The sequence below is a fragment of the Chiloscyllium plagiosum genome, unplaced genomic scaffold, assembly GCF_037043375.1.
Source record: "Chiloscyllium plagiosum isolate Xiang-an unplaced genomic scaffold, Cpla_swu_hap1 HiC_scaffold_2, whole genome shotgun sequence".
Lineage (NCBI taxonomy): Eukaryota > Metazoa > Chordata > Chondrichthyes > Orectolobiformes > Hemiscylliidae > Chiloscyllium > Chiloscyllium plagiosum.
This window is the reverse complement of record NW_028270140.1, coordinates 116,774,223-116,802,200: the sequence shown is the minus strand read 5'-3', so window position 1 is coordinate 116,802,200 and position 27,978 is coordinate 116,774,223. Positions and strand designations below refer to the sequence as shown.

At 39.1% G+C, this 27,978-nt stretch overlaps 1 protein-coding gene across 1 annotated transcript in view; it reads right to left on the bottom strand.

Annotated features, from left to right (window-relative positions):
• Positions 1-24,581, bottom strand: part of map1b (microtubule-associated protein 1B) — a 134,651-nt gene extending 110,070 nt beyond the window's left edge. The window contains exons 1-2 of the mRNA XM_087999989.1: positions 24,391-24,581; positions 16,221-16,322 (exon numbers count right to left, since the gene is read on the bottom strand). Coding sequence (XP_087856115.1) covers positions 16,221-16,322; positions 24,391-24,562 — 274 coding nt within the window. The 5' untranslated portion in view covers positions 24,563-24,581. The remainder of the gene's footprint in view (positions 1-16,220; positions 16,323-24,390) is intronic.
• Positions 24,582-27,978: the final 3,397 nt, after the last annotated feature.

The following is a 27,978-nucleotide window of genomic DNA, read 5'->3' as shown; positions in this document are numbered from 1 at the left end:
GGTTCTCGTCCAACAGTTTTATTTGGAAGCACTAGCTTTTGGTGTGCAGCTCCTTCATCATTTGTTATGAAACAGGACCAAAAGACACAGAATTTATAGCAAAAGGTTACAGTGTTGTGCAACTGGAATGATATACTAAACAACCCTCGATTGTTGTTAAGTCTTTCATCTTTTAGAATGGGTTGCTGGTTTTTGTTCATTAATGGTAAATCCCTGAACTTCTTTTAAGTCACATTCTTAAAATACTTTAAGGTTTTATAAAAAAAAGGCTACATCTCAGCTCAGACAATGCATTAAAGATGTGAGGTTAAAGTCTGTCTGTATCCCAATCTTGAGTCAGACTGGTTCTATTTCCAAAGTGAAATTTACAAAATATACATGGATTGACTGCCTTCATTGACTGCCTGCAGATTGTGCATTTTCTGAGCAAAATAGAATGTATCTGCAAATATAATTCTGCAAATACAGATTTCCCCCATAGACTTCTCTGAGAGAGAGAGAGAATGGGAGTCTTTGTGTGCGTGTATAAGTGTGTGTCTGTGTACGTGTAAGTGTGAGTGCATGTGAGAATGTGTGTTTGCGTGTGTGCAAGTTTGGTGAAATGTGTGTGTGACTGTGATGGTGTATAAGCCCATCACATGTGTGTGGGTGTGAGTGTGGTTGTGGTTGTGTGTATGAGAGAGCGTGTGTCTGTGAGAGGGTCTGCGTGAGTGTGTGTGTGTGTGTGCGAGCGAGCGAGTGGATAGTGTAGTGGGGTCACCTGTAATGTGACATGAACCCAAGGTCCTGGTTGAGGACATCCCCATGGATACTGAACTTGGTTATCAGCCTTTGCTTGGCCACTTTGTGTTGTTGCCTGTCCCGAAGTCCACCTTGGAGGATGGTGACTCCAAGGTCCGAGGCCAAATGTCCCTGATGGCTGAAGGGTTCCCTGACTGGGAAGACAGACACACAGAAACAGAACCAGTCTGACTCAAGTATGGGATATAGACAGACTCTGACATCACACCTTTAATGCATTGTCTAAGCTGAGATGTCACCTTTTTTTATAAAACTTAAGTTATCTTGAGAATGTGTCTTAAAAGAAGTTCTTGGATTTACATATTAATGAACCAAAACCTGCAATCCATTCTAAAAGATGAAAGGTTTAACAACAATCAGGGTTGTTTAATTTCATTTCAGTTACATGACACTGTAATCTTTTGCCATAAATTCTGTGTCTTATGGTCCTGCTTCACAACCACCTGATGAAGGAGCAGCACTCTGAAAGCTAATGCTTCCAAATAAACCTGTTGGACTATAACCTGGTGTTGTGACTTTTCACCTTACATGTTAGAGTAGTCAAAAATTGTCCACAGTCACACAGCTGTTGAATTTAATCCTTGGCGATGTCGAAAAGCATATGAAAATGAAATGTCAGTTTTTCTTACACTCTACTTAATTTTATCGTGCCGATTGTTCACTATTGCTCATCTTGTAGGAGAAAGTGAGGTCTGCAGATGCTGGAGATCAGAGCTGAAAATGTGTTGCTGGAAAAGCGCAGCAGGTCAGGCAGCATCCAGGGAACAGTAGAATCGACGTTTCGGGCATAAGCCCTTCCTGAAGAAGGGCTTATGCCCGAAACGTCGATTCTCCTGTTCCCTGGATGCTGCCTGACCTGCTGCACTTTTCCAGCAACACATTTTCAGCATTGCTCATCTTGTACTCAAAACCAAATAACAATTCCATACCTGGAGTTTTGTATAGTGAGCTCCCTGTTGTCAACTGTTCCCTCCCTGGAATGGAATTTCTTGCTTTGTATGGTGATAATCAAAAATTAAAAAGAGACATGCAGATTTGAATAAGTGATAATATGGCGCTCAAAGCTATGATCTTCCACTCAACAGAGGATTTCCCTTGTTGTATTAAAATGTAGTGCCTTTAAGGGAAGATTACTATTAAAATGGCTAACACTACATTTTGGGAAAGAGGAGTATAGAGGTCATATTAAAGTATCATAAACAATAAAATGACAATGGAAGTGTTTCTACAGTGATGCATTTAGAAAATACTGGCAAAATCCCAAATGATACCCTTTTAAGAACTATATTGCCCTCAACATAATGCACACAAGATTGAACCAATGGATCATTCTGTTGAAAGAACAACAGGAGAAATCATGCAACTAGCCAAGAGAGAAAGGTCCAGACAGCTAAGAACAGAACAGGCCATGGAGGAATATTGGGAGAGTAGGATCAATCTTAAATGAGTAATAAAGTGGGCTAAAAGGGGTCATGAAATAACTCTAGCAAGCAGAATTAAGGAGTACCCCCAGGCCTTTTATTCTTATATAAGAAGCAAGAGGGTAACTAGAGAAAGGGTTGGTCCACTAAAGGATAAGGAAGGAAGATTGTGTGTTGAAACTGAGAAAATGGGTGAGATTCTTAATGATTACTTTGCATCAGTGTTCACTGAGGAATGGGAGGTGATGAATGCTGAGATTAAAGATAGAAGTTTGTTTACTCTGGATCACGTTGACATAAGGAGGGAAGATGTGTTGAGTAGGCTAAAGGATATTAAGGTGGACAAATCCCCAGGACCGGATGAGATCTATCCCAGGTTGCTGAGGGAGGCGAGAGAGGAAATAGCTGGGCCCCTGACAGATATCTTTGTAGTATCCTTAAACACAGGTGAGGTGCCGCAGGACTGGAGGGTTGCTCATGTTGTCCCCCTGTACAAGAAGGGTAGTTGGGATATTCCAGTTAACTACAGACCAGTGAGCCTGACGTCAGTGGTGGGAAAGTTGCTAGAGAAGACACGGAGGGATAAAATCTATTTATATTTGGAAAAAAATGGGCTTATCAGTGATAGACAACATGGTTTTGTGCGGGGGAGATCGTGCCTTACCAACTTGAGAGAGATCTTTGAGGAAATGACCAAGTTGATAGATGAAGGAAAGGCTGTAGATGTTATATACTTGGACTTTAGTAAGGTGTTTGATAAGGTTCCCCATGGTAAACCAATGGAGAAAGTGAAGTCACATGGTGCGCAGGGTGTTCTAGCTAGGTGGATAAAGAGCTGGTTGAGTAACAGGAGAAGAGAGTAGTAATTGAAGGGAGTTTCTCGAAATGGAGGAAGGTGACCAGTGGTGTTCCACAGGGATCAGTACTGTTGTTTATAATACTCATAAATGATCTAGAAGAGGGCATTGTTGGTCTGATCAGTAAGTTTGCAGATGACACAAAGATTGGTGGAAAGCAAAGGGGACTGTCAAAGAATACAGGAGAATATAGATAGACTGGAGAATTGGGCGGTGAAGTGGCAGATGGAGTTCAATCCAGCCAAATGTGAGGTGATGCATTTTGGGAAGTCTAAGTCTAGAGCGAACTAGACTGTAAACGGAAAAGCCTTGGGAAAAGTTGATGAGCAGAGAGATCTGGGAGTTCAGGTCCATTGTACCCTGAAGGTGGCTGCACAGGTGGATAGAGTGGTCAAGATGGCCAATGCTATGCTTGCCTTCATTGGACAGGGTATTGAGTATAAGAGTTGGTAGGTCATGTTAAAATTGTACAAGACTTTGGTTCAGCCGCATACTGTGTACAGTTCTGGTCGCCACATTACCAAAAGGATGTGGACACTTTGGAGAGGGTGCAGAGAAGGTTTTAGGATGTTGTCTGGTATGGAAGGTGCTAGCTATGAAGAGAGGTTGAGTAGATTAGGATTGTTTTCATTAGTAAAAAAGGAGATTGAGGGGGGACCTGATTGAGGTTTACAAAATCATGAAGGGTATAGACAGGGTAGATAGAGATAAGCTTTTTCCCAGGGTGAGGGATTCCACAACGAGAGGTCATGCATTCAAGGTGAGAGGTGAAAAGTTTAAGGGGGGATATACGCGGCAAGTACTTTACACAGAGGGTGGTAGGTGTCTGGAACGCATTGCCAGCAGAGGTAGTAGAGGCAGGTATAGTGGATTCATTTAAGGTGCATCTGGTCAGAAGCATGAGTAGGTGGGGATCAGAGGGATACAGATGCTTAGGAATTGGGCAATAGGTTTAGAGAGTGGATTTGGATTGGCTCAGGCTATGAGGGCTGAAGGGCCTGTTCCTGGGCTGTAAAGTTTCTTTGTTCTTTGTTCATCCCATAATTTACTTAGCCATGTAATGGATGATTACAAAAAGATATGGGATGCTTCCTTAACGAAAAAAAGGCAGTAAAACTTCACAGACATTAGGGTCAGAGAGTTTTATAGCATGGCAACAGACCCTTCAGTCCAACTCATCCATGCTGACCACATATCCTAAATTGATCTAGTCCCATTTGCCAGTACTTAATCATTATTTCTCTAAACCCTTCCTATTCATGTTCCCATTCAGATGCCTCTTAAATGTTGTAATTACGCCAGCCTCCACCACTTCCTCTGGCAGCTCATCCCATATATGCACCATCTTCCCCATGAAAAAGTTGCTCTTCAGGTTTCTTTTAAATCTTTCCGCTCTCACCTTTAACCTATGCCCTCTAGTTTTGGACTCCCCTATCCTGGTGAAAAGACCTTGGCTATTCACCCTATCTATGCCCTTCATCATTTTATAAACCTTTACAAGGTCACTCCTCAGCTTCTGATGCTCCATGAAAAAGGCCGCAGCCTAATCAGTCTTTCTCTATAGCGCACACTGTCCAATCCCAGCAACACCCATGTGAATCTTTTCTGAACCCTTTCAAGTTTAACAACATCTTTCCTATAGCAGGCAGACCAGAATTGAATGCAGTTTTCTAAAAGTGACCTATCCAAAATCCTGTACAGCCTCAATGTGACCTCCCTTTACTCAGTGCACTGATCAATGACAGCAAGCATACCAAACACAAAGCCATGCTCATTATCCCTAATCTGTCCTTGGCTTTCCAAATGCATGTAAATCCTGTCCCTCAGAATACCCTCCAACGACCTATTCAATACTGAAATCAAGCTCACTGGTCTATAGTTATAGAGTCATAGAGATGTACAGCACGGAAACAGACCCTTCAGTCTAACTCATCCATGCTGACGAGATATCCCAACCTAACCTAGTCCCATTTTCCAGCACCCGCCCCATATCCCTCTAAACCTTTCTTATTCATATACCCATCTAGATGCCTTTTAAATGTTGCAATTGTACCAGTCTCCACCACTTCCCCTGGCAGCTCATTCCATACACGCACCACCCTCTGCGTGAAAACGTAGCCACTTATATCTCTTAAATCTTTTCCCTCTCATCCAAAACCTATGCCCTCTAGTTCAGGACTCCCCAATACCAGTGAAAAGACTTTGCCTATTTACCCTATCCATGCCCCTCGTGATTTTATAAACCTCTATAAGGTCACCACTCAGCCTCCAACACTTCAGGGAAAACAGCCCCAGCCTGTTCAGCCTCTCCCTATAGCTCAAATCCTCCAACCCTGGGAACATCCTTGGAAATCTTTTCTGAACCTTTTCAAATTTCACAACATCATTCCGATAGGAAGGAGACCAGAACTGCACGCAATATTCCAACAGAGGCCTAACCAATGTCCTGTACAGTCGCAACATGACCTCCCAACTCCTGTACTCAATACTCAGACCAATAAAGGAAAGCATACCCAATGCCTTCTTCACTATCCTAGCTATCTGCGACTCTACTTTCAAGGAGCTATGAACCTGCACTCTAAGGTCTCTTTGTTCAGCAACACTCCCTAGGACCTTACCATTAAGTATATAAGTCCTGCTAAGATTTGCTTTCCCAAAATGCAGCATCGCGCATTTATCTAAATTTAAACTCTATCTGCCACTCCTTAGCCCATTGGCCCATCTGATCAAGATCCCATTGTAATCTGAGGTAACCTTCTTCGCTGTTGACTACACCTCCAATTTTGGTGTCACCTGAAAACTTAATAACTATAACTCCTACATCCAAATCATTTATATAAATGACAAATAGTGGACCTAGCACCGATTCCTTGTAGCACTCCACTGGTCACAGGTCTCCAGCCTGACAAACAACCCTCCATCACCCTCTGTCTTCTATCTTCGAGCCAGATGCATATCCATATGGCTAGTTCTCCATGTGTTCCACAAGATCTAACCTTGCTAACCAGTCTCCCATGGGGAATCTTGTTGAAAGCCTTACTGAAGTCCATATAAATCATGTTCACCATTCTGCCCTCATCAATCCTCTTTGTTACTTCTTCAAAAACCTCAATCAAGTTAGTGAGACATGATTTCCCATGTACAAAGTCATGTTGACTATCCGTAATCAGTCCTTGCCTTTCCAAATACATGTACATCCTGAGCCTCAGGATTCCCTCCAACAACTTGCCCACCACTGAGGTCAGGCTCACCAGTCTATAGTTCTCTGGCTTATCCTTACCAACTTTCTTAAATAATGGCACCACATTAACCAACCTCTAGTCTTCTGGCACCTCACCTGTGACTATCGATGATACAAATATCTCAGCAAGGGGCCCAGCAATCACTTCCCTCACTTCCCACAGAGTTATCGGGTACACCTGATCAGGTCCTGAGGATTTTAACACCTTTATGGATTTCAAGACATCCAGCACTTCCTTCTCTGTAATATGGATATTTTTCAAGGTGTCACCATCTATTTCCCTACATTCTATATCTTCCATGTCCTTCTCCACAGTAAACACTGATGCAAAATATTCATTATCTCTCCCATCTCCTGCAGCTCCACACAAAGGCCGCCTTGCTGATCTTTGAGGGGCCCTGTTCTCTCTCTAGTTACCCTTTTGTCCTTAATATATTTGTAAAAACCCTTTGGATTCTCCATAATCCTATTTGCCAAAGCTATCTCGTGTCCCCTTTTTGCCCTCCTGATTTCCCTCGAGTATACTCCTACCACCTTTATACTCTAAGGATTCATTCAATCTCTCCTATCTATACCTGACATATGTTTCCTTCTTTCTCTTAACCTAACCCTCAATTTCTCTAGTCATCCAGCATTCCCTACACCTACCAGTCTTTCTTTCATCCAGACAGGAATATACTGTCTCTGGATTCTCGTTATCTCATTTCTGAAGGCTTCCAATTTACCAACCGTCCCTTTACCTGTGAACATCTGCACCCAATCAGCTTTTGAAAGTTCTTGCCTCATACCGTCGAAATTATCATTCCTCCAATTTAGAACTTCAACCTTTTAGATATGGTCTGTCCTTTTCCATCACTATTTTAAAACTAATAGAATTATGGTCGCTGGCCCCAAAGTGCTCCCCCACTGACACCTCAGTCACCTGCCCAGCCTTATTTCCCAAGAGTAGGTCAAGTTTTGCACTTTCTCTAGTTGGTACATCCACATACTGAATCAGAAAATTTTCTTGTACACACTTAAAATTCCTCTCCATCTAAACCCTTAACACTATGGCAGTCCCAGTCTATGTTTGCAAAGTTAAAATCCCTATGATAACCACCCTATTATTCTTACAGATAACTGAAATCTCCTTCTAAATTTGTTTCTTAATTTCCCTCTGATTATTAGGGGGTCTAAAATACAATCCCAATAAAGTGATCATCCATTTCTTATTTCTCAGTTCCGCCCAAATAACTTGCCTGGATGAATTTCTGGGAATATCCTCCCTCAGCACAACTGTAATGCTATCCCTTATCAAAATCACCACTCACCCTCTTCTCTTGCCTCCCTTTCTATCCTTCCTGTAGTATTTGTATCCTGGAACATTAAGCTCCAGTCCTGCCCATCCCTGAGCCATGTTTCTGTAATTGCTATGATATCCCAGTCCCATGTCCCTAACCATGCCCTGAGTTCATCTGCCTTCCCTGTTAGGCCTCTTGCGTTGAAAATAAATGCAGTTTACTTTATTTGTCCTTCCTTTTTCTCTGCTTTGCCCTTACCTGCCCTAACTGTTTGACTCACTTCTTTTCTCAACTATACCAGTCTCAGATTGATCTCTTTCCTCACTATCTCCCTTGGCACCCCCCTTTCCTACCTTACTAGTTTAAATCCACCAGAGCAGCTCTAGAAAATCTCCCTGCCAGTATATTAGTTTCCTTCCAATTTAGGTGCAATCCATCCTTCTTGTACAGGTCACCTCTACCCCAGAAGAGATTCCAATGATCCAAAAATGTGAATCCTCCCTGGTTTTTTCTTCCAACTAAATAATGGCTAATGTGGTGCCAGTCTCCAGTCAACCAGCACCTCAACGGTGTCTGTCGAAGGTACAAATATCCCCTCAGGAAGGAGCCCAGCAATCACTTCCCTAGTTTCCTATAAAGTTCTGGAATACAAGTGATCAGATCCCAGTAATTTATCCATCCTAATGCATTTTAAGATGTCCAGCACCTTCTCTTCTGTAATATGGACCCTTTTCAAGATAACACTACTTATTTCCCCAAGTTCTCTTGCTTTCATATTCTTCTCCACAATTTGTACTGACGTGAAGTACTCATTTAGTATCTCACCCATGTTCTTTTACCCTTAATGTTTGCCAAAGCTATTTTGCCATCCTGATTTTCCTCTTAAGTATACTCCTACTGTTTTTATACTCCTCTAGGGATTCACTCAATCCCCGATGTCTATACCTTTCTCTTGACCAGAGCTTCTCTAGTTATCCAGCATTTCCTGCATCTACCAGCCTTGCCTTTCATCCTAACAGGGACATACTGTCTCTGTACTCTCATAATCGCATTTTTGAAGGCCTCCCAATTTCCAACCATCTTTTTACCTGTGATAACGCCTCCTAATCAACTTTTGAAATTTCTTGCCTAATACGCCAAAATTACTCTAATTTTGAACTTTCACTTGTAGATCTGATCTCTCCTTTTTCATAATTACTTTAAAACTGATAGAATTGTGATCCCTGGCCCCAAAGTGCTCCCCCACTGACACCTCAGTCACTTGCCCATTCTTGTGCACTTCCTAATGATAGGATGAAGAATAGTCCTAGCAGAGCCCTGGTTCTGGATGCCCATTCCTTAAGAAGACATGCACAATTTTTACCAGGGCTTGGGAGAAAAAATATTTCACATATCCGTAATTTACATTTAAAAGTGCATTTTACTCAGAGGCAATTTTGGTCATCCAGGTATTTGAAACATAACATTTGGGCTTTAGACAACTGATGAAAGGACAAAATTGGTAAAATCCATTGAAAAGGTCAATGTTCTCTTCTCCTATGGGATTATTATGTATCATCACGAGTATATACAAGAAGTGGTAAAGCTCTGTGTATCGGTCAAGCTGGCTAGTAATCTAAATTCCCTTCCCTTTAATTTTTTTTTAAAAACAGCAGTCTGCCGTTGGAAAAAAGTACTTACACTTCCACAAGGATTTTGTTCACATTTCTTTACAGGATTAGTGCTGCTTGACTGATCCCACAGCCTATTATTATCATTAAGGGCCTATAAATTCAATCTGACTGATAGATGTATAAGTGGTTTAATGTGGAGCCTTCAAGATACATTTTTGCTTTTAAGGGGATTGTTACTTGCTGGGACCTGTGTGAAGCAGCTGTCACCTCGATTGTATGCATTGGAAATGAATAACCAGATATTCCATCACAACCTGAAGGACATACACCCAAATACAGAAGCTGTTCCTGACTGCAGGTGGCTGATCAGGAAGAGGCAAACAACTTCAACACAATACCAATGGAGTCACAATTCACTGGGGGGGGGTCCTGTGCACGTTCATAACCGGCTCACTGCACCAAGGGGATTGTTAGCTTAGTTGGCTGGTTTGCGAAGCAGTGTGATGCCAACAGTACAGATTAAATTCCTGAACTAGCTGAGGAGACCATGAAAGTCCCATCTTCTCAACTTTGTCCATAACCAGAGACATGTTAACCCACAGTCAAACTGCCCCTAGTCACCTCTATTGGGAGGGCAGCCAGTGGTCTCTGGGACTATGGTGACTTGCTAAGATATTTTATTTTTATAAGGAATTAAATATTTGAAGGGATTTAAATACATTGCCTGTGTTTTTTAAAGTATAGTGAAGTCTTTAATGGATACATGAACTATATTTTGTTTTGTTTCAGCATGGTTATTGAGGTATGCCCATAATGAAAACTGGTTATGTTGTAGAGTGTAAGGACAAAGAGAAGGATGGATAAGGCAGAGGTGTGGGTGAGCAATGAATGCTAGAGCATTTTTCTGTTTTACTGAACAAGGATGGAAGCCTCTTAAACAGCCTACCTCAGCACACAGTAACCCTGTACACATGATGTCTTTGGGCAGCAAGGCAGACTTCAATCTAACCATTTGGGACACTTTCCCCGACCACAACTCCACTAAGTCATACTTGAAGAGTCAGGAAATTTGCTGATTCCGCACACCTGACTGGAGCAAAATTTTAACCCGTGGTTAAAATACAACATATTGTATATTTAAATGACATAGCCCACAATAAAGTGGTTCCCATTTGGTTCAAAATTTGCCTGGGTGAAACCCGGAAAAGAATGGAATGTTGCCTGGCTCCTGACTCATCATCCCTTTTAACACCTTGTGTGCACTTGAACATACTTCTCATTGTCTGGGAAAACTAGCCCACAAACCCCACAGAATGTTGAGACTCATGCATGGGGAATAATCAATTGAACAAAATAATGGAGGGCATTCACACCCATATGAATTGGTGGAAAAAAGGATCAAATAAAAATTTAAGAAAATTAGAATGTAATTTGTTGAAGTTCAAAAGCTGCATATAAAATCATATGGATCATTCTTTAAATTACAGACTGCACAAGTGATAATCACAAAGAACATAATTTACATTTTAATTGTAATCATTTAATAGGTCCAATGTCCGAATACTACATTAATATAAAACTTTGTCCGACTCAATAAACTTGTACCATCTCATGAAAGGCCTTTGCATTTCTTCAACGTCTGAATGTTAAGTCACTCACTGCATTCTTGCTGCATACATTTAAAGGATTTCAGCAGAACTGGTGGAATAATTCATCACTGCTGCCAGTTAGGGACAACACATCCCACGTTGAGATTACTGAGCTGTTAATGCCACCACATTCTGTACATCTCACTTTCTTTAAATTGCACTGTGGATGTTTTTTATTCCCTGCAAGTGACAAATCTTAAAATACAAACCAGTTAACTGAAGAAATGTTATTTATATTGCATATGTTTTTTAAAACAATTTGATTCTGTAGCAAGAAAACAATTAAATTTTATTAAAGTTGATTTTTTCTGCCCAACCCCAATAGACTGTTATAGCAAAATTATTTTACTGTTCCTACTTTATATCCCTTTTGCCACATATTTGCTGACTGGTAAAATTAATGGATGAACCAGTACTCTGTAAACAAACAGCATGAGGGGTTTAGAAACAGTGCTGAATCCTGAAAACAGCACTTCGGAAATGACTGCCTCTTTCACTATTGAAAAGAAAACTCCAATTGCATTTGAACAACAAACATAATATTTTTCTTCAAACTTACTTCTTCTGTTGTGAAGATGTCATAACAGACTTGAACTCTGCTTCTCTCTCCACAGATGCTGCCAGACCAGACCTAGATTTTCTACAGCATTTCCTCTTTTACTTCCTGATCAATATTTTGCTTTTTAAACACTAATCAATGCTAATGGCACTTGAATTGAGTTATATTTGTGATTTTATCCCTTCTAATTATTAAGAAAATTTAGCACATAGGAACATCATTACTGAGAAATAATTACTAATGTTTAAGCCTATATTTATTTTAGTAACAACAAACAAACTGGCTCCATAATTACTGGACTGAATATACTAATAGAAGAAGTAATAAGACCAACTAATACCAAAATCTGTTACTTTGAATAATATCTTGACAGAATTAAAGATCTTTTCCTGGGACATGTGTGTTTTATATGCTACTATTATGAATATTAGACAGATAGTACTCCTTCAAACAAAATTGCCAGTTTGAAGCATGAAATAATGTCTTGCATGTCCTGTCAAGTTAAAACATAAAAACTGATAGAGAGAAAGAAAGAGAAAGAGAGAGAGAGAGAGAGAGAGAGAGAGAGAGAGAGCAGACTGAAGAAAGTATTGTAAACAGTGTCTGGAGATGCTCAGAAAAGCCAATAAAACCAGCCAGAAGACTAAAGATTTACAACTATGTAATATGTAAATATGAAGCATGGATTGTGAAATTGCCCAATATGGAAACTCAAGGACGATGAATGTAATGACAGAATCTGACAAGAATATTTAATGTTTGTCCACATGTTCAGAATCCTTCTTTTGCTTGACAAGCACATTTTAAATTGACGAGCTCCAGGAAATGATTGTCAGTTCAATGTCGTTTGTGGACAGTACTGTACCGATACATTTGCTTTTGATCACTGACTTTCAAAAATTTTTATTGGGAGTGAGTTAAATTATAGACTGTGATACATATGCTTTGCACAGCCTTGAGTCTAAATACAAAGAATTCAACTTGATATTCCTGCCACATTCAACATTGCTGCCTTCAGTATCAGTCTATTTTACTATTAATGCAATCAACTTGATTCATTGTTCACTCAATTTAGATAAAATGTTTTTCACACTTAAGATATAATTTACATTAAATTCCAATTCAGACTAGTTTTTAAAAAGAAGATTGTAAATTAATCCAAATGTAACTAAAATAATGCTCAAGTGTAAGTGGCAATACCAACTACAAAGAGAATGTTACCCTTCTGTCTACACTGCAATGCACAGTTTTGAGCCCTTCCTTCAAAAACTATACTGTACTATACTGCAAAGAAGGTATAGAAAGAGATTCAGAGGCTGTTGACGAGATTCATTCCGGGTAGCTCCATGACATAGATCTCTGAGCATGTAGGGTGTGCCCAAGGACAAACACCAAGGCAAACATCAACTGCTGCGGTAGGACCATCAATTCAGTGAGAGATAGTCTTTGGCCTGTCCAAAAATTGTTGTTCCTCCAGTGCAAACAGTTTACCATAGCCCAGTTCTGGCATCTTCCGGTGTCTCCAGCTGCACGCTGAAGAATGCATTCAAAACATTAAAGGGACTGCCACTGCAAAGACTTGATGGGGAAATGTCACTATCCATCTGCCACGGTATACTGAGGAGCTGGAAACTGTGTGAAACCACACAGCTAGCATCTTTGTCATGAAAATTATATTGTAAACATTGCTTGTGCTGTGTTTGTACTGAGGCATCTCAAAGTGCCACATGCTGCATGGCAAGAACTTAAACTGCACTGCACTTTCGATTATGTCCAGTTTTAACTGTTACGGTATGTGAGTACCAATTTTTTTTTATAAAGTATATATTTTTGGACAAAAAGCTGTATTGTCCTAAAATAACTCAGATCATTCTGAGTATATCCCTCTCCACAGCAAACCCCAAAAGCCTATCCATGACCATTATAACAAATTCAATTAAATGTCATTTCCAGCAAGCATGTTCTGCATCATAGCTTTTGTTGATATCTTTCTTCAGTTGATATAGAAACAGTCACATTTGGCTTGTTAGTGTAACATAATATCATTACGCTAAATGAATCTATAATGATTCCCAAAGATTTTTTTAACTTGAGCAATAAATTGATTTACAACAATATTGCAGAATGTTAGCTGTATCATGACAAAGCAGTAATTTACATTGGTGCCAACAGAATGAATTGACCAAATTGTACCTTCTGTTACAGTACAGAAGGAGTCCATTCAGCAATATTGTAGACTAACAAACTCACTGTGTTACCAAAGACATTTTCTAAATGTTGCTAAATTTCCGATGTCTGCAGAAAAATGTTGAGTGAGACCAGGCACTTCTTCATGAAAATAATAGGCTTTAGTAATTGGCAGTAGACAGTACAAATTCCAAGCTGGTCTTAGGAGTTTTGTGGCCTGACAAAACCAGGAGCAGATCTATAAATGAATCTCAACGTTTATTAATTTTATAGTTTGTCCATAGCCCAGACCATGATTGGTTTTGTTTTTAAACAATGTGTTACAATTTGTAAGTATTTTACACTTACCATAGTTAAATATCAAAATACAGTTCAAAAGGTCTAAATGAAATTTCAATTCCACATCAAGCTTAATTGCACATTAGCTGTGCAGTATCTAAATTTTGCCATAGATAATGGATTGAATTTATCAATGTCTTAAAGCAAGACAATCATCTTTATTCTGCTGCTAAAGCAATACTGTTTACTGTCATCCTGGGAATTATTTCTGTCAGGATTAGAAAAGAGCAACTAAGAAAAAGCTTCATTATTTTTCCACTTTTTTTTTCCTTTTAAAACTTGGCAGTTTGTTACTGGTTCCTTTGTAACTCATCCAATGTCTCAGTACTCTAGACAGCCATTTGTCCAAAGATTAATGTATCTCCTATTCAAAGGCCAATCTCTTTGAAGTATATTTTCAAATACTTGAAAAGTAGTGATCTGGATTCTATTCAGTGAGGTAATCTGTCTAGAAACCTGCCCGTGGATACTCTTCTATTCTTGATTCAATCGAAATGGCTGGTTTCCACAACATGCTCTTGGAAAATTAACAAATATAGGAAAAATTTATTTAATTTTCTCTATATTGACCTGATTGAGAACGCTCAATATTCATTTGGTAATTTCTGCAAATCTTGATCTATATATAACCTCAACTCCAACATTCTTTCCCAACACTGGCATCTCTATCAGTCAGTATGTGTTTTCCCTTTTATTAGTATATGTTTTTCACTTTTTTTCTTTTCCCTGTACAATTTCCTTACACCACAGGAAATAGGAATCCTCCAGTATCCTGTTTACATGATCATTCTTCTTATGCAAGCTATTTGTTTTTCTTACAGTGTGAAATGCCTTGGGGAAGCTTTCTACCTTAACGTCACCTTATAAATGTAAGTGGTAAGTAATGAATAGTGGCAGGTTTTTCACCAGATGGCCAGCACTATGAAATTTCCAGCTAGAGTCACTTGAGGGGAACTCGAGCTGATTTTCCCTCTCTATTGCAAGGATTTTGAAATGTGTTAGAAGAAGCCTACTGTTTCCTTGTTCTGTTCTATTCAAGCACAGGTCCTGGAACCTCTGGTCTGTTGGATTTAATTCAATATCCAGCACCTTCTGCAGCTCAGAGACCATTCAGGGAACTGAAGCACAGAGTTTATATGGTCACTATTTTCAAATATAGGAAATTGTTTTATTAAAAGGCCTTCGGCTATACGAAGGGAAATTGGCAATATAATAATCTTCCCTCTTTAAAAGTCATTAATATTTAAATCAAGTGCACATATTTAAATGCATTAATTCATCAACAGAACAAATATACCCTGGGAGGGATGCTATCAAACTGCAATATCTTCTCTCCTGCAGGCATGTTTCATAAATTACATTACTGTAACAAATGATAAGTGAGCAACTATGGAATTGCATGTGAGTGATGCAAGTGCCAGAGTCTGGGGCTTGTTTGTCATATTTCAACTCCATATCCCAAACAGATATTGTAAGTCATTAACAGTTTTGAAAAATCACTTTTATTCATTTGATTTTTCATGTAATGTTTGGCTTCACAAACTGCAGCAGCACCTGCCAGAACCACAAATGGAATTGAACATGCTTACAGTAGCCCTCCTTACCACGCTAATCAATTAATGTTACTCAGTGCCTTGAGATTGCAGACATTTTGATGCTGAAATTCCGTTGAGGTTTCCCTGGTCTTTTACTGCAAATCCAGCAAGGCTTTCATGGAAATGATAGGAATTGGTAATTCTGGCACAGTTACAATGAATGAGTGTTGGAATCCCAACAAAATTCCATTTACATTATCTAAAACAAAATTGAATCCATGTGCAGTCTGCATTTTGTGCTACTTGATTTTCCGAAATAATTAAAAACTTCTAATTTCTAAATTATTAACCAATGCGTTGATCAAATAATATGCTTGTTACATGGAACTCACTGATGGAGTGGTGAAAAATGAACAGCATTACAGTCTTGTAAAAGATTTATATAATTCATAGCCTTGATGGGCTATTGTATCTTGCAAGATCTTGCATTCTAATATCTCTGAAACTTCTTTTAGTATTTTTAAACATGGTTAATATTTTTCATATTTGTAAACTAGTGTATTTTTGAAAAGACAATAATTTTGATTGTGTTACTGCATAAAATAGTTTCAGGGATTGTCAGTCTCATCCCATAGTTACACTGAGCAATCCAAGATAAACTGTATTACTTTTGTAGTAAAGTGTTTCACAATCAGCTGCTACTTATAATTTGGAGTGCATTTGTGAAAAAAACCTTACCTCTAACATCTGCTGAAAATCTAGCTGAATGGCGTGATACAAAGAGTTTGAGTTCCTGATCTAGGTTGCAGGCTATCAAGTCTGTGTCCCAAGAGCGGATACCTGGAAAGAAAAGCAGCAACATGGAATTATTTCTAGCAGGTACCAGGATCCATAGTAAAGAAACCTTGCACAATCTCTATTTCAGGTTGAAATGGTGGTAATTAAATGTTAACCCTCTGGATGCAGACTTAAAGCTTGGTGCATGTGAACATAGAAATACCTTTTTCTTTAGAGACTAAGAATTTACCTTGAATGCTCAAACACCACGAAAAGATTCCAATGTCATTATAGAGTGCATTGAAACAGCTCAAAAGTAACTTGTATTTTGTTTTTATTTAATTAACATTATCTAGGACTGAACTATATGTCAGAAAATTCCAAACTAAATTTTCAGTAGCTGGTAAAGGTAGCAAATCGCAGGCAGGGGATTCAAAGTGCCACTGAAGTGCTTCTACAGCTAACCAATGACCAATTACCCACACTGACTAGTGCTAATGTGTAGCCATGAGGTCCACACAGATTTGGCCTTGGTTCTAATGTCCTTAAAGGCTAACAAATCTGATGACACTAACTTATACATTGAAAATATGGACTTGGCTAAGACATTGGTGAGCTAGTCCCATTCATATATATTTTAAAATAAAATGGTGCCTGCATAGGACATCACAATTAAAAAGGGTAAAAAAGCACTTCACGCTTAACAATATGTCCATTTCAACAATATGTCTCATATAGTTTTGATGAAATATAACTTCACATAGGTTCATGATCATGTCCATGAGACTTTATCAGACAGTTATGTCTTCATTAGTCTTCTTTAATTCAAGGTAAAATAAAGCAGCATAGAGACAAGCCACATGTCCTCATAGTAAATCTGCCCAGAGATAAGCTTATATGACTTGGTTGCCATGGAGACAAGGAAGCTGGAAATGTGTTGCTGGAAAAGCGCAGCAGGTTGTTTCCAGCAACACATTTCCAGCTCTGATCTCCAGCATCTGCAGACCTCACTTTCTCCATGGAGACAAGGAACCATGTCAAAATTTAATGAAAGTAAAATGCAAGCATTAACACCTGGAAAGAGGAGAACAGGCTGTAGTGAGTGTAATGAGGTCAACCAAATAGACCTCAGACTATTAGTTCCCTGATTGGGGTTGGGGGGTTAATCTAATCCAATCAGGGAGCTCTGGCTGAAAGATATAAACAGGAGTGTTAGAGGTTTTGTTCACTAAGACCTAGTTGTGAGGGAGCTGGATCAGTGTCAAGGACTCTCCATGTGTAAATAAAGGGTGACTTGGTGACGGGATACAGCCTCTGTGGAGTTGTTTCACAGGCAATGTTCTTGCTGCAGACAGACTTTCAATGTCACCCTGAGACATTTGAGAAAGGTACAACAGGTACTGCTGTGCTAAGCATGGAAAAGAATTGATTTTGGCTTAACTTCCAAGCAGAGTACATGGGAGAAATGGGCCACCTATTCAAAGGAAGCTTGTGGAGAGTTAAAGAATAAAATGTTGCTGCTGGAAATCCATTTGAGTATGTTCAGAAAAATAAGTGAAAGTGATTTTGTTTAAAAAGATACAGAACAATTCACCGTAATAGCAGAAAGAGGATATTCTGGAGGAGCTTAACTTTAAATAATATTTTGCTTTTAATTTTGCCTGAAATAGAAAGCTGTGTTTCTACTCAGTGTGATGTAATATATAAAATGTCATGAAACTTTGGCTGTTTTAAGAAGTTAGAGAATACCTTTTCTGTTATAAAGTCAATTAGTCATATACTAACATTGAGTTGATGTTGATTTCAGATAGTTTATTCACAGCAAATGTCCTAAAATGTGAAATCTCATTGTGTGGTCTTGTGTGTTGGTCACTGGGAAACTCATTCATAAACTTACATAACCCTCCAAGGCTATTGGGACATTCACATGAAGGCTCAGCGAGCAGTTGCACCACTAACATGATCAAGTGTACATTTCAAGACTGATTTATTTTGATTCCAAGTGTTACATTTCCTGTTCATTTATAATGAATATCCTTGATCAATATTAATATACAATCTGCCCCTGTACCTAAGGAATTGGGAGGGCAGAATGGTGATTCCTTTAGTTTTTACCATAAAGGAACTGGAACAGATGGATATCAATGTCCTTGACTGGCAGCGCAAAGATGCCTTCAAGGAGCATTCATCAATTCTGGCACCAGCCATCATCCCTCACAACCATAGAAAACAATTCTATAATGAGTAACAAAGTGGCCTTTATTCTATAATGCTGTACAATTCCTATTATATCTCTCACATGCATTGAAATAGCTGAAGTTCCTTCATGGGAAGATGACGGTGTAGTGGTATTGTCACTGGGGAGTAGACCCCACACTCAGGCGATGCTCTGGAGCCTGGGTTTCAATCCCAACATATAGATGATGAATAATAAATAATCAAAACCTGGAATTAAAACTAAAATGGTCACCCATAATCCATGGTTAATCAGCACAAAACGATTAGGTTCATTAATATCCTTCGAGGGAAGAAAACTGCCACTGGGTCTGGCGTACATGTGACTCCAGACCCACAGAAATGTGGTTGACTCTTAACTGTGCTCTGAAATGGCCTAGCAAGTCACTATGTCGTAACAAACTGCTAAAAAGTCTTTAAAAAAAGGAATTAAACAGGCCAGGCCACCTGCTATCAAATAAGGCACTGATAACTGCTAAGCCAAACTAAATCAACACTGCAATTAAAGGAAAAGACTCCACAAATGTCCTTATTCTCAATGATGCGGGAGCTCAAAGATGAAAGGATAAGGCTGAAGCATTTGCAACCTTTGATTCAGTCCATATGATATTGGATACTGCAAAGGCTCTGGCAATAGTACAGAACATATGCTCCCGAACTAGTTGTACCTTTAGCTAAGCTGTTCCAGCAACAATGTTGGCATCTACCTAACAATATGGAGATTTGCCCACATATGTCCTGTTCACAAAAGACAGCACAGATCCAAGCTAGCAATTACTGCCCTATTAATCTGCTTTCAATCATTAAAGTAATGGAAGGTGTCATCAACAGTGCTTTCCAGCAGCACTTGCTCACCAATGCCCAGCTTGGATTGCACCAGTGTCATTCAGCTCCTGACCTCATTACCACATTTGGTTCAAATACAGACAAAGAGCTGAACTCAAGAAGGGAGGTGGGGTTACTGCCCTTGACACATTTAACTAAATGCATTTTCAAGGAGCCCTCACAAAGTTTACAATCAGTGAGAATCAGAGGGAAGTATCCATTGATTAATATCATACCTAGTACATAGGAAGATGATTGTGGTTGTTCAAGGTCAGTCATCTCAGTTCCAGAACGTCCCTGCAAGAGTTCCTCAGGGTAATGCCCTAGGCCCAAACCTCTTCAGCTGCTTCATCAATGACTTTCCCTCCATCATAAGGTCAGAAGAGGGTATATTTGCTGATGATTGCACATTCGTCACTCCTCAGATACTGAAACAGTGCATGCCCTAATGCAGTAAGACCTCAACAATATCCAGGCTCAGTTGATAAAGTGGCAAGCAATATTCAAACCACACCAGTGCTAGGCAATGGCCACCTCCAAGCAGAGAAAAATATAACCATCACCCTTGACATTCAATTGTATTGCCATCACTGGACCTCTGCTATCAATATCCTGGAAGCTACTATTGACAAGGAACTGAACTGGACTAGCCACAAGTACCATGGCCACAAGAGCATTTCAGAATCTAGGAATCTTCACCTGGCCAATTAACTCACCTCCTGACTTCCCAAATCCTGTCTACAATCTGCAAAGCACAAGTCAGGAGTGTGATGGAATGCTTCTCATTTGTCTGGATGAGTGCAGCTCCAACAACACTCAAGAAACTTGATACCATCCAGGACAATGTAACTAGATGGACTGGCACAAAATTCTCAAACTTTTCTCTCCACCACTGGTGCACAGCAGCTGTAGTGTGTACCATCTACAAGGCTCCTTTGACCTTTCCAACACAAAACTATTAACATCTAAACTGACAAGGCTCCATCACCACCTTCAAGATCCCATCCATGCCACTCACCATCCTTTTGTTATTCTTTCAGTGTTGATGCTTCAAAATTGTGCAACTTCTTCCCTAATGGCACTGTGATTGTACATACACCAAACTGACTGCAGCTGTTCTTGATGTCAACTCATCACCATCTTCTCAAGGATAATTAGGGAGAGACAAGTAAGTGTTGGACCCACCAGCAAAGCCCATATCTTTAAATGAAAGAGATGCTTTGGACATAGCTACAGTTGAATTTCATTCAAATCTTGTTAAATTTCCTGATAAATATTCAAGTAAGTTCTCAATCTGTCCATTTAGTTTTCCTAGTGTGATTTGAGGCTATATGGACCATGGTCCTACTTGGCAGCAATACAAAAAGAATATTGCATACAATAATGCTCCATGTATTCAACAATCATGGTTTGTTTTCTGCTAATCAAAATTTTAACTGGCTCCTTGAGTCAAGTATTTAGTTACTGAATTCTAATCAAGCCAATAAAATCCAAACCATAAGATAGTCTACTGTTGCATCTATTTACAGTTAAACTTGCCTGTGCTATACACATAGATGCACTTCTTTCTTTAAAAGCGACAGCAAGACTGCGTGACTAATCAGTTTAATGTCCAGGCATGAATCCAATTCCTAGATTAAATACTGCAGTGAAAAGGGTGGGTCATTTCAAAGGCAATTCCTTGGGACCAAAGCTAGTATCTGTTAGATTATTGCTGCGACATGTTTGACTGTCTATAATAGTGGGTTCTTCACAACACTTCCCCAAAGCACATGCTTTATTCTCAGCATGCATCTCTCCCTACCTAACAGGTACAAATGACTCTCACCACTTACCATCACTGCTGCATTTCACTATTACATATTTAAACTCATCTGTTTCAGTAACAGATAAATACCCAGATGTAATAGAAGTTATTTATATATCTGGAGAATGTATTGTTCATATTAGACATGAATTTAATGGGAAACCTCACCTTCAAACAAAACTACTCGTAATTAAAAGCCATGAGCATTTATTGTTCACCCTTCAGTTTTACAGAATTCTGTGGATTGCTAGGCCACTTCAGAAGTAGGTAAGAGTCAGCCATGTTAGTGTGGAGCTGGAGTCACATATTGGCCAGATTGGACAAGGATGGCAATTCTCCTTCCATAAAAATGATATCAGTGAACTAATTGAGTTTTCACAACAACTAGCATCATTGTGGTCATAGGCACCATCTTTTTGTTTGTTTTTCTAATGAATTAAATTTCTCTAACTGCCATAAGAAATGAAACCCCTATCTTACCACACCAATCTGAAAACAAGGATGCTTCTAGATGTCAAAAGGATGCACAATAAAGCTTTAATATCTACTTCTATAAAATATTGCACATTAGTAGAAATCTAACTCATAATGGAACACAATTTTCTCAGCAGATATTTTGTTGCAGTATAATATTTATTTAGGAGATTGCAATGTATGTGCTTTTGCCCATCATCAATATCAATTCTGACTGCAGGTTTGGAAAGTCAGTGAGCTCAGATTCTGAAAATGGAGGAAAAGCAAGAACGCATACAATGCATTCTGTACACTGTAATGGTATCTCCTGAGCTGATTAAAAATCTGTTATAATACATTATGAAAATAATAGGAAATTGGGCAAATATTTAAAATGTGCACATCATTTGTTTCCCACTGTAACAGGAAAGCAATTAAATCAAATAAAAGGTCATTTATAATAGTTTAAAAATATATAGTTTAAAAAGCAGCAGCCTTTATGACTTTCTCCTTGTATAATAACGCATTCACCAGCTTCACCAGCTGTCTGAAGATTGTTGGGCATCATGTCTAACTGTCACTCATTTTATTCATAAACACAACCATATACTTATAAATAATACTGTGAAGTGTATGCCTCCCTTATTCAGATGCAAAACTGGAGCCTTCCACTCTCAATTAGTGACAAAGGGGAAAATAAAAAATTCAAAATTAACCCAACATTCAAAAAGCATGTAGGTCCCTGTTGATTGAGAACAGAATAGCAACCAGTGACTATGGAGAAATCTCTTGCTCTAGTTGCCCCACCCATCTGAATGAACAATGAGACATGGAGTCCACAAGCCTAAGGAAATATAAATAGGGAAGCTAACAGAAGGGACAGGTGGGGCTGGTGAAAACACGGCTATAATTATTATTATTAATACATTTATTCAATATGTAAATGAGCCACCTACATTTAATTAATGATGGAAGTGATGATGGATGTATTCTTTCACAATATTCTTTCTATTCTTCTATTAATTCATACAAGCACAAAGCTTCAGTAATCTGTAAACCTTGCTTTCATTCATATTGATTCAGTTCTGGTTCTAATAGAGACGTTTTTGGCTGTAATTACTGTTGTATTTTCAATTGATATCCAAATCTTTCTACTCAATATTTGCATATTACATATTATTATGCCCGTCACACTAATTAATCCCCAATGCAGAGATGGGGTCTCGGTATGAAATATCCATGATTGTATCTATTATGAACACCGAATAACGCTTGGCAACAGTCCAGTTTTCCAGAATAATATAATACGCCCGGAATAAAGTCTTTAAAACATCAGGAAAATTTATCTCCACACAGCTTTAAAACAGAATAAAATCATACGCTCTCTCCACTTACACACCCTATACCTTTATGTCTGCTAACAATTAATGTCATGCACGCAAAAGCGCTTTGCATTCGTGTTTTTAAAGATGTTGGGAGTTTCTAGAACATATGGATGGGATGGGGGGTATGGGGTACCGGGGAGGGACACCCCCTGGAAGTTGCAGGACTACAATTCCCAGCAGGCTCCTGAGCCAGCGTCCCTCCCTTTGTCTGAGTGTTCCCCAGCAGCTTCCGGACAGACCGCAGTGCGGAGACTGCACCACGCCCACGAGCCGGTACCGGCTCAATGAATGGGAAGCAGCAGCGGCAGCAGTTCAGGGCATTGCCAAGCACGTTTCTCACTGTCACTCGGTTTTCTCTCTTTATTGTCCCTTTTTATATTCAAAACTTAACCCATCCTCAAAAAATAAACATGCCTTTTTTTTTGCGCTTCCCTCCGTTAGGTACAGCAACCTGCGATCAAAGCAGGATTCTGCTGCTGTCAATTTCAGACAGTGACAAGTGAGACTCAAATCGCTTTCACACAGAGGGGGTGGGGGGAAGGACAACGCCTTTAGACTCGCTAAACCCATGCAACGCTTCAAATATCCTGCCCAGAAGAAAAACTATGGCCCTGTCAATTCGAAACATCAAATCGGATGTATTTTTAAATGAAACCTATATTAAGATCCTGCAATAAGTTTCCCTGCAGCAACGCACAAACAATAAAAGGGCGGCTACAGTTCGTTGCACAGGACGCCTGCGTGCATTGTTACACATGCTGGTGAACTGCACAGATTTAATACCATTTTTAGACGTACTTTTTTTTGTTGGTTTAGTTGATTTGGCAAAGATCTGCATGGAACGAAATGGTAAAAAGCGAGTGGAAGTAGATTTGAGTGCATGATCCCATTAATTAGACCTCTGCGTTTGAAACAACACTTTAATATTATCTGTCAAATAATTTGCAGAGTGAATTTTGTCCACTTCAAATAAATGCGCTTAACGTTCAAAAAACAGTCAGATTTCCGGAATTGCCTTTCATGGTAACTTCGATCCGCAACATGCGCCAACAGATGATTTAATGTTAGGTAGACCGGGAGGGATGGGTTATCTTTCAGCCGTATTAATTATATGGTTTTAATCCACAATATAAACTACAGATTCAAAGAAACTGCACTCCTTAAATGAATCGGTGCTCCCATTCCCTCGATCTGAATCTTATTGATTTCTTCAAGGTTATCACTAAATCGCTGATACATCACAGCTGGATTTCCAAAAGCAGGAGCAACTGGCCTCCAAATCATTAAAATGTGATTTTATTTTTTTTAAAGAAAAGTTACAACGTTACATTTAAGTTCAGTATTCATAAACTGAGCATTGCCCTCTGCGTTTATCCCTCATGTTCCGCGTTATTGTATTACTTAATGCTGCAGGCAAGCCCCTTACCTCGCTCTATATCTGAAATGGCACATCTCAGATGATCTTCGGTAACAATTTCCCCAATAACTACTAGCAAATAGAACTTATTGTCGAGGAAACGGTGAGTCAGGCTTGTGTTTGATGGTGATGGGCTTAGTTTGCTACACGAAGCTTCTGGGTCCTCCTCTATGGTCGCCATCCTCAGCCTCTCTGGCCGTACTCGGCACTAGACAGGGAGTGAGTGAGCCTGAGAGGCGAGGCTTGTCCGCTTTTATAGAGCAGACGTTAGCCGGCTCCAGGGGAGGAGAGACAACGAAACTGCCTACTTCACATCGCCAACTGATGTCATCGGCAGCGAATCAGACCCACGGCAAGCAGAGGCTGAACGTCCTCCAGTTTGCAGCAATGGTTGGATTACAGTGCGGTCAAGATTCCGCCAAGTTTTATTGTTTTGATTTCTGAACAGCTCTGTCCTCTCCTAGCCTCCTCCCTGTCATACTCAGGGTCAGGATATATTCAGGATTAACGCCTCTTGTTGCCAAATATTTTTTCAGGCAGAGCTGAGCGAATGTTGTAATAAATAATGACATTAAGGATGTTTCACTTACTTGAATAAAGACCACATCTAAATGATTGTGTGCTTGAACCATTAGCTATTGACTATTGCTCAGTGGACACTGATAAACTTCAGCATGAATCTTAACTCATCAATGGCACACAATGAGATGTTATAGAAGGGGAGAAACATAGAAAGATGGATGGAGCAGCAAAAGGCCATTTGGTTTATCATGGCCACTGGAAGCGAACCATCCACCTGTTGACCCTGTAGTAGTCAAGTAAATATCCAAGTGGTCGTTTTAAATGCAATGAATGTTTGCACCTTTGTCACCCAAAAGTGAATCATCTCATTGTCAGTAAAAAAAAATTACTCCTCAACTCCCCTTTAATGCTTCCACTTCTAAGTGTCAGATCGATGATTATTGACCTCTTTGACTATTCCTTCCTATCCATTCTGTCTTGGCCCACTGCAATTAGATCTTCCCTAAGCTTTCTCTGTTCCAAAAAAAAAACAAACCCAACTGATTTTTGTTTTCTGATTTCTAAAGTTCTAGATTTCTGGCAACTTCCTAATAAATGTCTACTGTATCCTCAGTAATAAGGACATCCTTCCTGTAAAGTCGTGAACAGATTGAACACAATGCAATGATGTTACAACCAAGTGAAGAGAAGAGATTAAACCTCTTTTTAAATCCTTCTTGGTCCATTGCAAAAATTATTTAAGTAAATCATTTTAGCACACAGATATCATACTTTAATTAAAGATGCAGCTAACTAGATCAAAATGAATGAATCCATTATCAAAGATTTCCTGAGTGAAAGAAAGGAATTTGATTCCTACTAAGCCTGAGATAATTTATAAAAACAAGAAACTAGACACATGTAGTGAGTTTAAAAGTGTGAGGGTTTGTTTCAAAGCAAAAGAATAAAGGTCATTAAGTTGAAAAGTTTTTAGAGTCACTGAGGTGTTGGAATTTAAGGTGAAATCTTAGTTGTTTAATTATTAACTAGTTCCCTTACCAGTGGCAAAACCCTTTTTGAGTTTATAATGAACCGCTGTTTTCCGAATTTGATTTTTCACTATCTTCCAAGATGTTGAGGAAAAACTAGGGAGAGATGATCAGTGAATAAGAACTGATATATGGGGACAGTGGAGAGGGAAACTAGGGCAAATTAAAAACACAATGAGAAGGAAGAAATGTGATAGGCAGAGAACTCAAAGGCAAGAATCAAACAGATCTATAGCTCACAATAGCATGAATGGGATTAAGAATGTTAAGAAAAATAGACAAGCCTTAAGGCCTTATAGCTTAATGCACAAAGCATTTGCAATACAGTGGATAAATTAATCACACAAATAAATACAATTTAGTTGGGATTACAAAATCGCTGCTATAGGGTGACCAGGGATGGGAACTGAATATCCAAGAGCGTTCAATTTTTTGGAAGGACAAACACAAGGGAAAAGGAGGTGGGGTAAAGAGTAAATTAATGCAACAGTGAGGAAGCTGTGGTAAAGGGGAATCTGTATGGGTAGAGTTTAGAACACCAAGAGGCAGAAAACAGTAATGGGAGCTGTGTGTAGACTTCCAAACTGTAGTGGTAATATTGGGGAAGGCATTAAACATGAACTTAGAGATGCAAGAAAAAGATAAATCTATGGGATTATGGATAATAGTAAATCTGGATTATATTAGTTATGGGTTCTTTAATCTGCATATTGATTGGACAAATCAAATCAGCAACAATACTACAGTGGAGGAGTTTATGGAGTGTATATGGGATAGTTTCTGGATCAATACAATGAAGAGCTACAGAACAGGTCTGTTACAAGTTGAAACAGAAGTAGTTATGAAGTGGACCAAAGAGATGGCAGATCAATTAAATACTTTGGTTCTATCTTTACAAAGGAAGACACAAATACATGTCCCAAAAATGTAAGGGAACACCAAATATAGTGAGAGGGAGGAACAGTGTATTAATAGGAAAATGTTGTTGGGGAAATTGGCAGGATTCAATCCTGATAAATCCCCAGAGCCCAATAATCTACATCCCAGTGTACTTAAGAAAAGTAGCCCTAGAAATAGTGAATGCGTTACTAGTCATTTTTCAAGATTCTATCAATTATTCTGTAGATTGGAGGGTAGCTAATGTATTCCACTCTTTAAAAAAGGTTAGGAGAAAACAGAGAATTATAGATAGGTTAGCCTGACATCAGTTGTTGAGAAATACTATTGTCCATTATAAAGGATCTATTAGAGCATATGGAAAACAGTGAGAGGATCTGACAAAGTTAGCACGGATTTATGAAAGGGAAATCATGTTTGACAAATCTACTGGAATTTTTCATGGATAAACCTATTTGTCTTTATAAGATGGAGCCAATGTGGTTTACTTGGACTATTGGTTAGCTTTTGACAAAATCCCATGTAATAGGTTAGCATGTAAATTTAAAGTGCATGGGATTGGAGTACTGACATGAATAGAGAACTGACTGCAGACAGAAAACTAAGAATAAGCAGGTATTTTTCCAAATGTCAGGCAGTGACTAGTGAGGTAGTACAGGGATCAGTGCTTGGACCCCAACTATTCACAATACGTATCAATGGTTTAGATAAGAGAATGAAATGTAGTATCACCAAGTTTGCAGTTGACACAAAGCTGAGTGGAGGCTAAACTGTGAGGTAAAAGCAGAAATGCTTCAGTGTGATTTGGACAAGTTGAGTGAATGGGCAAATGCATGGCAAATGGAGTATAATCTGGATAAAAGTGAGATTATCCACTTTAGTAGCAAAAACAGGAAGGCAGATTATTATAGTTTGGCAATAAATTTGAAAAGGGGGAGATGCAAGAAGACCTGGGTGTTCTTGTGCACTAGTCATTGAAAGTAAGCATGCAAATGCAGCAGACATAAAGAAGGCAACTGGTATGTTGGCCTTTATAGCAAGAGAATTTGAGTACAGGAGCAGGAATATCTTGCTGCAATTGTAAAGGGTCTGGAGTATTGTATGCAGTTTTGGGTCTCTTTACCTGTGGAAGGATGCGCCGGTCTTGGAG